General features: G+C 37.0%; 3 protein-coding genes across 10 annotated transcripts; 1 reads left to right on the top strand and 2 right to left on the bottom strand.

Moving 5' to 3' along the window:
- Positions 1-940: 940 nt before the first annotated feature.
- Positions 941-3739, top strand: LOC120250060 (E3 ubiquitin-protein ligase arih1). 5 transcript variants are annotated; one of them, XM_039258816.1, is made up of 5 exons: positions 941-1074; positions 1379-1770; positions 2122-2421; positions 2498-2763; positions 3093-3739. In XM_039258816.1, exons 1-5 carry the CDS (start codon positions 1068-1070, stop codon positions 3451-3453), a joined length of 1326 nt encoding a protein of 441 aa, XP_039114750.1. In that variant the 5' UTR covers positions 941-1067; the 3' UTR covers positions 3454-3739. The 5 variants fall into 5 exon arrangements, with proteins under 5 accessions (XP_039114750.1, XP_039114748.1, XP_039114749.1 ...); XM_039258814.1 differs by having other exon boundaries at positions 999-1184; positions 1374-1770; XM_039258815.1 differs by having other exon boundaries at positions 1002-1218.
- A 390-nt stretch (positions 3740-4129) lies between these two features.
- LOC120250597 (O-fucosyltransferase 23-like) lies at positions 4130-6542 on the bottom strand. Of its 3 annotated transcripts, XM_039259421.1 has the most exons (3): positions 6320-6542; positions 5678-5773; positions 4130-5601 (listed from the first exon to the last, which is right to left on the bottom strand). In XM_039259421.1, the coding sequence occupies exon 3, from the start codon at positions 5580-5582 to the stop codon at positions 4272-4274; it is 1311 nt and encodes a 436-aa protein (XP_039115355.1). In that variant the 5' UTR covers positions 5583-5601; positions 5678-5773; positions 6320-6542; the 3' UTR covers positions 4130-4271. The 3 variants fall into 3 exon arrangements, with proteins under 3 accessions (XP_039115355.1, XP_039115354.1, XP_039115356.1); XM_039259420.1 differs by having other exon boundaries at positions 4130-5773; XM_039259422.1 differs by lacking the exon at positions 5678-5773.
- Positions 6543-7532: 990 nt separating this feature from the next.
- On the bottom strand, positions 7533-12209 carry LOC120250166 (putative E3 ubiquitin-protein ligase LIN-2). Of its 2 annotated transcripts, none has more exons than XM_039258952.1 (7): positions 11020-12209; positions 10555-10681; positions 9126-10114; positions 8792-8936; positions 8450-8686; positions 8042-8354; positions 7533-7859 (listed from the first exon to the last, which is right to left on the bottom strand). In XM_039258952.1, the coding sequence occupies exons 1-7, from the start codon at positions 12126-12128 to the stop codon at positions 7753-7755; spliced, it is 3027 nt and encodes a 1008-aa protein (XP_039114886.1). In that variant the 5' UTR covers positions 12129-12209; the 3' UTR covers positions 7533-7752. The 2 variants fall into 2 exon arrangements, with proteins under 2 accessions (XP_039114886.1, XP_039114885.1); XM_039258951.1 differs by having other exon boundaries at positions 8450-8701; positions 11020-12207.
- Between the last annotated feature and the right edge of the window lie 1784 nt (positions 12210-13993).

Genomic DNA, 13993 nt, shown 5'->3' with positions numbered 1-13993 from the left:
ATCTAGATATATGAAATAGATAGATATATTAAAAAAATAATCTAGTACAATGATAACATGTGATGTGCTTCTTTATAGCATGTACTGTGTATCAATGGCAAAACAGTAGGAGAATAGTAAGTGGGTGATATGGAATCCATTAAGGAAAACTAATGACAGAGGACAATGGGAAAGCACCTTCCTTGCCCTTGCCTGAAACCTCATCATAAAAGTACACGTGGTGTGAGTAATGAGTCCATGAAGAAATGGCATCAAATCATACATTTATTGTTCACTTTATGCTCTCTTATCTTGGGAATCTGCCTTCTTTTCTTTCTTTCTTTTTTTTCCCCTTTTAAAGTGTTATTAGCTTCTTCATTAACTCGGATGTGTTGATCTTGTGAATTTTGTTTTAAATATACACATCCTCATGTGGAATTTTGAGACATATATATATAGTATTATTTATTTAAGATTTTTTAAAAAATATATAAAAAAACATCATACCTTTTAAAAGAAACATTAGTGTGATTATCCCTATAGGCTATATCTAACCTTCATTAAACACAAAAAAGTTAAAATGAAATCAGTCAGACTCTCTGCTGTGTGTCTGTGTCAGTGCATGGGGCAACCAGATACCAAATAAATCTCAACCACTATTATTCAATGAAGACTCATAAACATTTACTAATTTACATTTAAACATAACAAAAAAATTTTTTTATTAAAATTTAAAAAATTATACAGTAGATAGACAATCAATCATAAATAAAGGAGTAATTTAATTTGAACAACTTCCCACCCAAGATGGGTCCCACTTTGGTAGCCTGATTCAAAGTAAGCAAGAGATATTATATTATTATTATTATTATTATTATTATTACCATATATATATATATATATATATATATATATATAAATAATAAATATTAAGAAAGAGGGTCATACATTTAACATTTGAGGCTGTGGTGGGACCTATACAGGTTTGTATGATTCATACACAGTTGTGAAAATGTGTTTGCTGCACTCAACAGCACACCTGCTGCTCTCAAAGGAATGATTTTTTTCCCAGAATTCCCAGCACTTGCATGACCAGTAACTGCCCTTTCTCTTCTCTATTTCCCCTTCTTCACCAGTTTCATTTTTGGAATGGCATCAAAGGGGATGGTGGTGCTTCTCTTCTCTGCTCAGCTCTGCTCTCCCTTGTATTTTGATCCATTCCTTGAATGATTCCAATTGGTTTGGGCTTTTTTTTTATGCTTCTTGATTTGGATATGTTTGTTGAAGTTTTCTTGATTTTCTTGTTTTGTTAGGTTGGTTTGTTTCCTCACCTGATTTTTTTGATTTTTTTTGAGTTGAAAATAATGTTTGTTTTGATGGATTTGGATGGGAAGTGTAGGTTGGGGATCTGAGGAAATGGAAGGAGGGAAGAGTTGTGAGTTGGAGGAGGAGTTCCAGAGCTGTTGTGGTGAGGATGAGGAGTGGCAGGACAGTGAGGAGTGTCTGGATGAAGGGTTTGTTGAAGAGATTGATGAATTCTCTGTGAGGATGTTCTTCAAAGGGGTTTCTGTTTCCAAAGGTGAGGGTTTGGGTGCTGGTGTTTCAGGGATTGGTGTGGTTATGGAGAGGCCTGTTGGAGGTGCTGCTTTGCAGGTCCAGAAAAAGCTTGATTTCTTTGTGGAGCATGCTGTGGCTGAGCACTTGGCTTTGATGGATGGCCTTGTGGAGGCTTTGGCCAATGGTGTTCAGAGAGTCTTTGCCTATACTGATTCTCAACAAGTCTATGATCAGGTCAAGAAACAATCCTTTTTTTCCCCAATTTGATAATTTTAATATGTCTGTATCTTTTGTGATCCATTTGGAATATCATTTGCTTTCTCTTATTATTGACTTCAATTTTGCAAACTTGGTTGTCTGTTTGTTAGATTGAGGATTTGCATATCTTGTTTAGGTGTCTTGTTGCCTTGAATCATTTTGAATGTCTTGCACATTAGCATTATTGTGGTTGTTAGTTTTGATGCCAATATTGTAGTTTAGGATAATCATCTATTCAATTAGAAGTTTTGCCATCTATTGAATGAGAAATCATTTTTGGAGGAGCTATGTGCTATGTTGTTGATAGTATCTAAGGAAATTTGACAGATTGCCAAGGCTGAAATACTCGAAGACCCGCTTTTGGTAGCTCTGGGGTTGAGAATTCTTGAACATGCTGATAAATTAGAAACTTTCAATTTAAAACTGGTTCCTAGCTCTGACCTAAAGCTTCCTCTCCGAATGGCTCTTGAAGCAACTGGTGTGTATAATGGTCCTTTTGGCATCTGCGGTATGTGCTGTGAGACGAAGCAGCATTCGGAGACGATAAAGTTGAACTGTTCCCACCAATTCTGTTATGATTGTTTAGTGATGTATGTTGAAGATGGTGTACAAACTTCACAATCTCCTGTAAGTTGCTGTCAGTTAACATGAAAATGTTACATTTCAATCGCTGAGATACTAATTGTTCGGCATTCTCGTCCAGATTTCATCTTTGATGGCAAGCTCATCGAGTCAGTCCACTACCGGTTGCCTTGAGTGCCCACAATGCCATACTCTTGCATGCGTTAATTGCGGTGCACCATGGCATTATACAAGAACATGTGAGGAATATTATAACCTTGCTGCGGAGGATGGAGAGATTGATGATCCTGATTTAGGTCAGTTGGCACAAAGCAATAACTGGAGACGCTGTCAGCAATGCAGGCAATTGATCGAGCTCACAGATGGATGCCACCACATGATCTGCCGGTATGAACAACCATATCCATTTTAAAATTTTTATTTTGAAGTGTCATTATTTTATTTCTCATGACATTGATAATGCATATATCCTAAATTTTGTGTTCATTCTGTCATTTGATTGTATGAGGCAAGATTATCAGATTGCATCGTTATAAGTAGTTTAAAATTGTGATGGAATTTACCTTACAACACAACGCTATCCACGTGTGTCCATTTCTTACAATAAACTGCAGAAGCAAATACTATTTTGTGTTTTGGAAAGATAAAATGTGTTGATTAGTCTTGTTACTTGAACTGTGAAATGATTCTTTTCCCCACTGTATGTATATACGCAGATGCGGCCATGAATTCTGCTTCTCCTGCGGTGCCGAATACAGGGAGGGGTTGCAAAGTTGCCAATGCGCATTGTCAGATGAAGACAATATTGAGTTTCCTACAAATCCTTCTATCGATGAATCGAATCTGTGGGTTCCAGCAGTAATGGACGCATATTCGGAACAAGAGAGAGCTCAACTGGCTCTAATACAGAGATTCCTGGCTGGAGGATTCGGCCTTAGTGACCACCAGCCCTGCCAATCACCTCCCCCGTGTTCAGACTCATACATGGATACCATAAAAGATCTCTACCAACTACCTTGGCTCGAGAGGTTCGTCTCAGTGATCAGCGACAGCTACAATGATGAACACATCCAATGAACAACAGCTTAATACTGCAAGGAAGATTTATTTTTCAGGAATAAGTTGTTTACTCTCTTTTGCTGTTCTTGAAATGATTCACTGAGGGCTTTGCTGAGCTTCAGGACAAAGCTCTGGGTGGTATCAATAGTTAGTAATTTACCTGTTCTTGCATGTTATCCATCAATTATATGAGATATGTCACCATGCAGGACATTATTTTAAAAGAAAGAGGAAAAATAGAAAGGTGAAACATTGTTTCTTTTAAACAGCTTTAGATATGGTGGAAGTTTGTGAAAATTTATTAGTATTGCTTTCCCAATTTATGGTATTTACTGGTATGCTTTGATGAAACAAAAGGGCTATGACCTTTCGCCATGCTTATTAAGCATCATAGTGATTCTTGTAAGGAAACAACAGGAATTAGGGAAATTAATGCATCAATGCTCTACTGAGTCATGAAGAGATTGCTATTAATGATAATAAGTCATAAACATTCATCTAAACCTCCATGTTATACCCTGTGAAGGATTGCTTCTGAATGGTTGGTTAACAAGCAAGATGATGAAATTCCATACACCAAATCATTCACTGCAATATCAATTTTAGTAGACAAAGCAATTGGTTATGATCTTTTACACAGAATTACACAAAGCGAACTGTTTGAGAAACGGTATACCATAACACCCACAGAGTAAAGTAGAAGTATGTTTCTCTGTCAGAACATTTACAAGCTGCTTCAATTTGAGCACCTTATTACTGTTAGCAAAAAATGAAACAATACCCTCCCAACATTCACAAGTTTCTATACCCTAATCTTTGTTCTGCCACTGTATACTTCACTTCCACTTGCTTTGCAACACTTTAGACTCACATGAAACGTTATTAGTTCCATAGCTTATACTTTGAAGGTTTGAAGCTGAAAAATCTGTCATCCAACTCTGAGGGCCGCCGTCTTTCCCGACTATGTTGTATGCATAAGAAGGAAGTCTTGCATCCCTACCGCACGATCTCGCGACCCCTATCTTTATCAACTTAAGTGTTCTTTCAAGCACTATGAGACTTGAAAATGTAGAATAGCTATTACCGATAAAAACATCAGCTCTCAAGCATACCTCATAGTCAATAGCAGATTGAACGAGATATGGATACTTCTTGTAGATATCCCAGACGCCCAGTTTCTTTTTCTCAAAAGGAAGCAGACCTTGATGCCATCCGCTTAATATTGAATTGTCTTCAAGAAGGCTGTCAGCAACTGCAAGGTAGACCACAATCGGTTTCTGCAAGACACTGATTTTGGCAACTCTTTCAGTAATCTCCGTTTTATTGCTGCATATCTGATTGATATTAAGTCTCTGCTCCAGTTTCTTACAATGGATCATCCAGTCTTTTTCAACTCTCATATGAACAGCAATATATGGCACAGATTGGATTAATGAGCCAGATGTATGATCATGAGCAAAGCTTTCGCTTCTTGCCTTAGCTCCTACCTCTCTAATCTTGGATATAACTTTAACAGCCTCTTCTTCAATCTCTTCAACAAATGACATGCATTCAAAGATCTTCGCATAGTCTGTAACAGGCCAATGATCATGCCAGAGAAAGGGATTCTTACCAACAATTTGAATGAGTTCAAATTTATCGACTGAGTCTTCCTTGCATTGTTCCAGTTGATGTAAATCCTTCTCCTTAGTCCACTTTCTTCCACTTCCCTTCTGAAGCTCAAAAGGCTTGGCTTGGTTCAAGAGGTCAGAGTATCGACCCAACCGAATAAACCCATTACACATAGTATTAAACCTCTCAAACTGGAAGATCTTATCGAATGCTACTGCTTCCAATAACTCTACCTCTTTGTAAAACAAAGAAGCACTCAAGCTAGGCATCAGCAGTGTTCTGTTCAATAATCTCGCTGTCAGGCAAGCTCTCGCAAATGCAATTTTCTGGTTGTTTAATCCCCATGCAATCTGAGGAACCTCCAAAAACTTGTCTTTCCTAACTGAACTCTGAAAGGCCGGGGTTGTGGATGCCGCCGTCCAGTGAATGCCTTTCTGCTGAATCCACCAAAAGCCAGGGAAAGGATGAAGGATAACTGTTTTAAGTGCAAAAAGAATGAGTGCCAAAAGAACAAGTTTCCAGACCACTGAGTTCATGTTGCAATGCGTCAATTGCCTGCAATTTGGAAAATCCATTGACATTGAACTTGCATCTTTCCTCATTCCAAGAATCTATTTTTTCACAGCATTACCATAACAAACAAAACTCCAATCGAAAAGCTTCAATTGGGAAAATCCAGTTGATCAATTTGATGAATTAATCTTCAGTAATAATTTCTCTTCTGCAACTGTGAAGAGGGAAATTATTCTCAGAAACAAATTATTTAGAATGTAAAAGAACAACGAAACAATCTAAGTTCTACAATCAGTTATTCACAGCAGCCAAAACCACATCAACAAGACATCCCAATAAAGAGGGAACTCATAAGATCAACAAAGAACAATTAAAAGTGAAATTGCATGAAAATTCATAATGTTCGATTCGTATGAAATGGATATCAATCATCTTCCTGCAAAAGAACATAAGAATCAAGGGCTTCAGTGATGCATCTACAAGCAAAATAAAATCATCAATAAAATATTTCCCTCAGATCCAAAACTCCTCACTTGAAATCCCTATACATAAAACTATCCAACAAATCATCATCATCATCATCATCATCATCATCATCATCATCATCATCTTCTTCTTCTTCTTCACTCAAAATTCAACAAGCAAACATACAAACATGATTGAAATAATGAATTTAAAAAGAAAAAAGACAAATTGATTGAAGAAAATAATTGTCTGACAGAACAAATCCATGAGAAGATGAGTAGGAAAAGAATCTTACAGAGGTCATTGGGAGAATTAGGAAACAAAAGGGCCCTCACAGCCAATGGATCTGACAACAAAACTGAAAGCTGGTGAGTAAATGCACAAGTCCTTTTTTTGTAGCCATTTCTTGTTTTGAGTTGTTGCAGAGAAAAAGTTCCACCATTTTGTAGACTGCCCTGCCCTTGCTTCTTTCTTAACACTGTACAAGTTAAACAATAAATAAAATAAAATAAAATAAAATGAACCTGGAAGTTTAATTTGAATATGGTAAAATAATAATTTAATAAAATTTGAAGTATGGGAACATTGGGAAGGAAAAACCTGAAATGACAGTTAAGTGGTTCAGAAAGTAAAGTTTGGCTATAGTAGCTCTTCATAATTTTGTTGGGCTTGTTCTTGTGGGTTGTGGGACCCAATTAAGGTTGGTTTTGAACGTGTTTCAAAGTACACCCTGCGCTCTGCCAACTAACCCCCACCTCTGGATTGAATTGAATCCTTCTTATCTATTTTGTTTCATAATATCGCTAGGAAAAATAAAACAATTATTATGGTGATAAATGTTTTCTGCTGGATTTGAAACCAATTTATTTATTTTTTGGTGAGAAAGGTGATAAACACCAGAACTTAGAGACGTGCATGTGTGAGAAGCAAGACTCTGGGAAACAAGACTCAACACCGACACACGTGCTCTCACCTTACCCAAAACATGAGGTTCGATCTCGAATTCTCTCCGAAACAAACACTCGATATAAAAGACCCGATATCAATTGACCCACATAATATTGATTTTATTTTTTAAATTGATAAACTACATATATTAAAATAAAACCCAGGTACATAAGTTTAAAAAAATAAATAAAACATAAACTAACAAGAAAAACACACTCCACTAACCATTGAGATGCATTTAAGACACTCTAATGTTAAAAATAAAATAAAATAAAACAATGTTTGCTGCCGATTTAGTATTTTGTCCTTATAAAACATATAATTAATTTTAATTTTTTTAAACAAATATTTATATATTATTAATAAAATATTTTGACACATGAATAACTAAAAATCTCGTAAAAAGAATATATGAACTAGATTCAAATAAATAAACTAAAAATATGCCACGCCTGCGTCCCAATCTTGACCAAACCACTCATCACAGTTCAATGAGCTCATCAGTGACTATGCTGCAAACATCAGAAGATTTGTGCATTTTGGTGAGAAGTGATCCACAGTTCAGCATAATCCTCAATCATTTATAACTGAATAACCGTTCCACTGTTTTGTACAAATTTAAACAAAAAGAACAGAGCATCTTTGAACATCTGATTTCATTTGCAGTTCTCCATCCTCTTTTGTTTGTTCAAAGAATTATGAAGTCCTCTCAGCTCAAAGCTTTTCTGCTTATCAAGTGAATTTAACTGCAAAGTGGATGATTAGAAGTTACCCAGATGATCAGCAGCAGGCAAAAAGCAGCTCTTGTGCAGTCCATGTTACTCTGGAGAGGTCTTTTAGCAAGTCAGTAGTTTCTTTACCAAATGGGGTAAACTTAAGAAGGCAATCTGTTGACAGAGATCAAAGAAAATAAGAAAAACAAATGAAAATTTGTTTTTTTACACGGATTAATTAGTCAAGATATCTGGCATTGTTTATACATCAGGTTATTAGTAGAACAGCTTTGAAAATAGATCATCAAGATGACAAACAAGTATGTCTGAAAGCCTCTGCAAGTCAAGGAACACACCTGTTTGTTTGGCAAAATGAAGAAGTGATAATGACGCAAGAACCCTTTCTTCGAGTGCACGATCATAGTTTAGGCTCTCCAGCAATCGAGGTGCAAGAATTGAGCAGGCAAAAGACATCAGCCTGTGAGCACCTTTGGATGAGGAGATTGAGCAGCTTATCCATGCAATTGTAACAAGGCATGATCGAGCTAAGTTTGGAATCCAGTCACCAATGCAATTGGATAAAGCAATTAGCAGCCTCTTATGGCCACTCGTCAACAAGACAATTGCCAGATTTCTAAGCCAGGTTTCATTTGTCCTTGCCTCTTCCTCCTGGTGATAATTTGGAAAAAGGTCATTATGTATCCTCATGAGAAAGATGGATATGCAAATTTTCACATTGACTACCATGATGAATGGAAGCATACCATCCTTTGAAAATCAGTCACAAGCAACTCTCTACTTGTGAATGAATCTTGAGGTCCGTCATCCAACCCTGCTTTCTTCAACAACCATGCCTCAGCTGTGACCATTCCAGTGCTAGAAAAACGACCTGCCAGGAGCAGCAGAGCTCTGCTACACTGCTCCTGAACTTTCTTGTTATGCGAATTGCGTTCCATCACTGCTACAATTGCATCTATTGCTTCTTCTCTATACACACTGTACTGCAAAGGATCCCCCTGCAATATAACTAAAATATACAAAAATCCAAAGCAATAATGCAGTTTACTTACAAAACCAATTAAAAGGATGGTGAGGGGTAATGGTACCAGAAGATCAAGCTGTAATAGAATGGCTGCAGCTAGAGGCCGTTGTTCTGTTGGAGCTTGTTGTAGGTATACCAGAAGAATGTGCATTGTATTCAAAAACCCCTCCTTCTTTAGTTCATCCAGAAATTTAGTGATCTGTGTTCTTCTGCTTGATGCAAGGCCATACCGAAATTAATTGAAGCCTTGAAAATAATTGGGTATTGATATCTTGCTAGAAAGAATTCCGATTTTTTAAAAATATATCATAGCTACTAAAAGATGATTCTTATCTGCTACGAAGCTGGCAAGATAACAATATAAACCAAAAGCTACGAAAATACTACTTGGGATATACCTGCTGAGACAGATTAATTCTGCCAACAAAGAAAGGGCAACGCCGTCAGATTTCAATTGATTCCCTTGTAGGAGCTCAATAATTGAAGCTTTTTTTATGTTAGCAGCCAAGTAGTCCCTACAGCTCCCTTCTGCTTGGACACATTTAGCCAGAAGTGAAGCAGAAATCCTTCTCTCATGGTCCTCACCAATCTCAAGACTTCTGATCAACATGTCCAGACCACCAAGTGCAACCAATTGCTTCCCATTCTCTACATTTCGATCCACATCAAACCCCATAAGAAGCTGGTCCAGGAAGTAAAATGCAGCTAGTTTCGGAGTGGATTGCACACTAAACAAGGTCTGTGGCTGATCACCGCATTCTAGAACACGCAATACAGTAGGCATCCAACCTGGAGATAGCATCTGCTTTGCCTTCGGTTTCAGCATATATAGCAGTACTGCTCCTTTCAAACATAGTGTGTCACTTCTCAAGAGTCTCAAGAAAATCTCAAGCTGTGGATCTGCATTGAGCACCACCTGTCTGTTCACTTCATTCATCACAACCAATTCTGCTAAAATGGACATTGCTAACTCTAATACCTCATTGTCTTTACAGGTAAACAGTAAATCTAATATTCCCTGGATTACTGAGGAAGTTGAGAGTGCTTTCTTCACATGAGAGTCGCCATGCGAGTCTAACCAGGCTTTGGCAACACAACGGATTGCAACTTTACAGTAGCTTAGGCTATTGGAGTTGGAAAGCAAGGCAATGGCTTGATCAAGGTCAGGCAGAGGAGCGGTTTGCTTTGACTTGGGAGGAGTGGTTCTCTTTGATCTGGCAGGTTTATTCTTGGCAATTTCAGTTTCATGGACCAAGAATTTGTTAGAATGATTCATACATGAATATAACTGGAATGAATGCGATCTGCGAGGTTCTGGCTTTACTTCAACAGGTGGCTGTTGTTCTACAGTATTATTAGAAGGCCTCTGAGGAAGCTCTTTGTCAATCTGTCTATTCAACAAAGAAACCAAAACTTCAGGACTCCCTAAACTTGCTAGCTTATCAAAGACAAATATCTACGCAAAAAGCAAGATAAAAATGAAAGGGCATAATCAGCTCTGAAGATAAAACCAGCTAAAGCTCCAAACAATACTAAGCTTCCAACACTTCAACACAACAATCTATCCTCCAGATTTTGATAACATTAGTAAAAATGCATTTTCTGAGGAACAAGAACAATTGAAAGTTAAATATACAACGACTTATGCCAAGAAAATTATTTACTTGGTTTACTACTTTAGGAAACAACGGAAAAGATTTTTTTTTTTTTTTAATAGAAAACAAGGAAAAAAGATTAGCAGCCAGAATTAACCAAATCAAGTCTACCTAATTCAAGATCACATGAACAGAAATAAGAAACAAAGGGAGAAGAGAGATAAGGTCTCACGTGAACACTATCTTCAGGCTCACTATTTTTTTCATTCAAGACCTCTTCTTTCTCTTTGTGTAATTTGATCGTAATTTGATCACCAACACCATCTCTTTCCAATGAAGAGCCAAACACAGCTTGATACCTATGCAAAGCAAGAAGCCAAAGTAAACAAACAAGGAAATAAAAGCGTACCAAGGATAAAACATACCACAAATATGCAGCAAAACAAGAACACATCTTACAAATCAATACGTATGCCAAGTAAGAAGGCAAAGTAAACAAACAAGGAAATAAAAGCATAACAAGGACAAAACAAACCACAAATATGCAGCAAAACAAGAAGAACACATCTCACAGGCCCACAATTATGCAAAAGTAAGAAGGGAAGGTTAAAAAAAAAGAGCAAGGAAATCAGATCATAACAGGATTAGAAAAAAACCACAAATATGCAGCAAAACAAGAAAAACACATCTCACGCACAAGCCTGCATTTTTAGAGCTGGAGATTGCCACTATGGAAGTCATCACCACCGGCTCTATACTCTCAGGTCTTGAAGGCAAAGGCACAGATGGAAGTGGAGGAGCTTCACCACCAACATTGAGCCATTCCTTGTAATACAATGCGAACTTCACAGTGCCAGCATCCAAGGAATCATTGTACACCCTGCTCAGCATCTTCAATCGATGATCCTTCTCCTCTGCATCCCACCCAGAGACAACGTCCTCTTCCTTTGCATACCATACCTTAAGATGCAATAAATGGGGAAGAAAGAAGTGCTCCCAAAGGTTTGGCAATAGATTCCTTCTAGCTAAGAAGGGTGCGTCGCAGAACATCTGGAGGAGATGCCTTGAAGAGAGCCGGTCATTCCTCTCAATCCGGTAGACAAACGCGAGGTAGAGCTGCGCGATGGCCGAGAGGTGGGAATTGGGAACACCGCAAGTGAACCCATTTCTCTTCGACCTAGGAGAGTTCAGAGACGCCACAATGCTCAGAAGCCGGATCGAGTTGCGCAAGGATCTGATCTTGGATTCCTTGGAGCCGGGAGGGTCCCCAGCCAGCCGCTCGATGTTGTCCATACCAAGCTCAAGGTTGGTGAGCACGGCGTGCGCGGCGCCCTTGCTCACCGCCAGGCAAACCATGCACCGTTCCCGCACCCTCTCGCGGAACTCTCCATCTTTCGAGAACCTTCCGGCATAGCTGGATAGGATCGAGACCACAGCGCGGACGGCAACCTCATCGATGAGCGGCTGTTCACGGTCGTGGCCGGAGTTCATGGAGGAGAAGCTCGGCAAGTCCTTCTTCTCGTAAAGTTCGACGCTCCTTCGATTATTGCAAATGGTGGCCGGAGCGGGAGGAGGGTGAGAGGCATCAGAGAGCTTGGACTTGGACCTGCGAGGCTTGGGACGGTGGAAACCTTCTTGGACGAGGAGATCTTCGAGGGAGGAAGCCATTAACGAGCTTGGAGCATCGAGAAGGAAGAGGAAAAGGGGGATGACGACAAAAGGGATTGGATGTCGAGATCGAGATCGAGAGAGAGAGAGAAGGATGGGGGTCACTCTCAAAACTCGGTCTGTTTTTGAACGTTGCATTCTTGTTCAAGAGAAGGAGGGAACGATTTTATTTTTTTTTTTTTAATTTAGTTTTTAATTTAAAATGTTCGATCATTTTAAAATGTAATATTCTAATTAAAATAATTGATTTATGAGAACATATAAATGGTATAAAAATAAATTAAGAAAATAAATACTCTACTTATTCTTAGTGATTGTCCTCTTCTTTGATGATTGTTAAAATTATTTACATGTTATTATCATACATTGTTGTAACTCCAGAAATTATAAAAATCAAATGCTATAATTAAATGTATTTTGAAGTTATTTGGGAAGTGAATAGATCTAAGAATGACCAGCTAAATAAAGAGCGAGTGAGCGTCACAATCATGCTTATAATGCAGGGTTAGGAGCCATTCTTTTCTCAATATCTAATTTTTTCGTTGTTTTTTCTTTTTTCTTTTTGTTGTAAATCTCTCTCATATCTGTTATTAGTGGATTATTTTATTATATTCTTTCATTTTATAATATGATTTATCTATTTTTAAAAAATTAAAAAATAATAAAAAATTACAAACAATAAACTGTATCTTTATATTGCAATATATATATTAATAAAATATGGACAAACCTCATCAGTAATATTCATAAAGTGTGAAGTTTTAACCTTTCCACTAGATAAAAATAAACTACAAAGTCATTGAGCTTACCTTGCAATATTATTTCAAATAAATAAATATAGCAGATTAAAAAGTAAAATTCATAAGTTATACCATTGAGTGTGTTTCTAAATAAAATCCTGATGGCTTTTATTTAAAGTGTTTTTGTTTTATTTTATTTAAAAAAGTTCCGACCTTTATTATAAAAAGAAAAAGAAGAATGCATTAATTAATTTTCATGTCAATCTCTTTGGATACCAAGGATTTTAGCTTAGGCAACCACTTTTGCATTATGTTTCTTCAAAGTGCACTCAAACCTTCTTCTAGAACCAACAAGATCAACAAGGTTATAATCTAAATGATAAAAATTTATGTTACTTAAATAAATAATTTTGAATTCCAATTTTTAAGAGGACAAAAAACACCTCTTATAAAAAAAGTTTACTTTTATTATATAATTCATAATATCTCGCTCCCTCCAATTTTTGAGTTCAAAACTAAGAAAAAAAAAAACCAACATAACTTATTTTGTGCTGAGTTCTCATGTCTTTATCACTTGCTAAAACATGTCTAAAGTTCACAAAACTCCCAAATAATCTCATAATTTCTGCTAATTTTCCATATGTGTTAATGTCATGATATTGTGCACTAGTTGTTTAACAATTATGAGACAATTACCGAGAGTATAAATAACTGCTAGACAGCCTTTTCTGAGTGTCATTAACAAGAGATTCCACAGGGAACATCCAAGGACAAGAGACACCCGGAAAGCCATACCAGAAATCATTGTGATAATACCCAGAAAAAAATAAAAATATAAAGGTACATACCTTGCATCAATGCACCATATCCAACTTTGACATATTCTTTTTTTCTCCCTCTCTCTAGCAAAGAAGCATTCTCTGTAATGGTAGTCTAAGTTAAAACATAATAATTTGGCACTACTGCTCTTCAGATAACACCACAACTTGCATGAATGAACTTTTCTTTTTTCTTTTTACTTTTTTTTTTTGAAAAAGTGTTTGCATGAATGGATGATACCACAAGTAAGAGTCATAATGGAATCTGTCATATATATAACTGACATAAGTGTTGCTTCCCGTGACCATACAGCACATACAACTTGCCTTCCTTATGGACAGAGTGCATGTTCCAAGATCAAATTGTAGTACTTTCTCACAGTAATATATATATGGACAACTTATCTCTGTTTCAATGCACATTTATTATTTCTGTATTAATTTT

This window comes from Dioscorea cayenensis, chromosome 19, assembly GCF_009730915.1.
Source record: "Dioscorea cayenensis subsp. rotundata cultivar TDr96_F1 chromosome 19, TDr96_F1_v2_PseudoChromosome.rev07_lg8_w22 25.fasta, whole genome shotgun sequence".
NCBI classification, from domain to species: domain Eukaryota; kingdom Viridiplantae; phylum Streptophyta; class Magnoliopsida; order Dioscoreales; family Dioscoreaceae; genus Dioscorea; species Dioscorea cayenensis.
The sequence above is the reverse complement of the archived record's forward strand: the minus strand, read 5'-3'. Positions and strand labels throughout refer to the sequence as shown.

Bases quoted from the DNA above. Each gene is read 5' to 3' on its own strand.
- LOC120250060 (XM_039258814.1), top strand. From the start codon at position 1,129: ATGGCATCAAAGGGGATGGTGGTGCTTCTCTTCTCTGCTCAGCTCTGC. The intron at 1,185-1,373 runs GTATTTTGATCC...TTGGATGGGAAG, and splicing joins GCTCAGCTCTGCTCTCCCTT to TGTAGGTTGGGGATCTGAGG. The intron at 1,771-2,121 runs GTCAAGAAACAA...GAAATTTGACAG, and splicing joins CTCAACAAGTCTATGATCAG to ATTGCCAAGGCTGAAATACT.
- LOC120250597 (XM_039259420.1), bottom strand. From the start codon at position 5,648: ATGAGGAAAGATGCAAGTTCAATGTCAATGGATTTTCCAAATTGCAGG.
- LOC120250166 (XM_039258951.1), bottom strand. From the start codon at position 12,128: ATGCAACGTTCAAAAACAGACCGAGTTTTGAGAGTGACCCCCATCCTT. The intron at 8,937-9,125 runs GTATATCCCAAG...TGCATCAAGCAG, and splicing joins GAATTAATCTGTCTCAGCAG to AAGAACACAGATCACTAAAT. The intron at 8,702-8,791 runs GTACCATTACCC...GTTATATTGCAG, and splicing joins TATTACAGCTTGATCTTCTG to GGGGATCCTTTGCAGTACAG.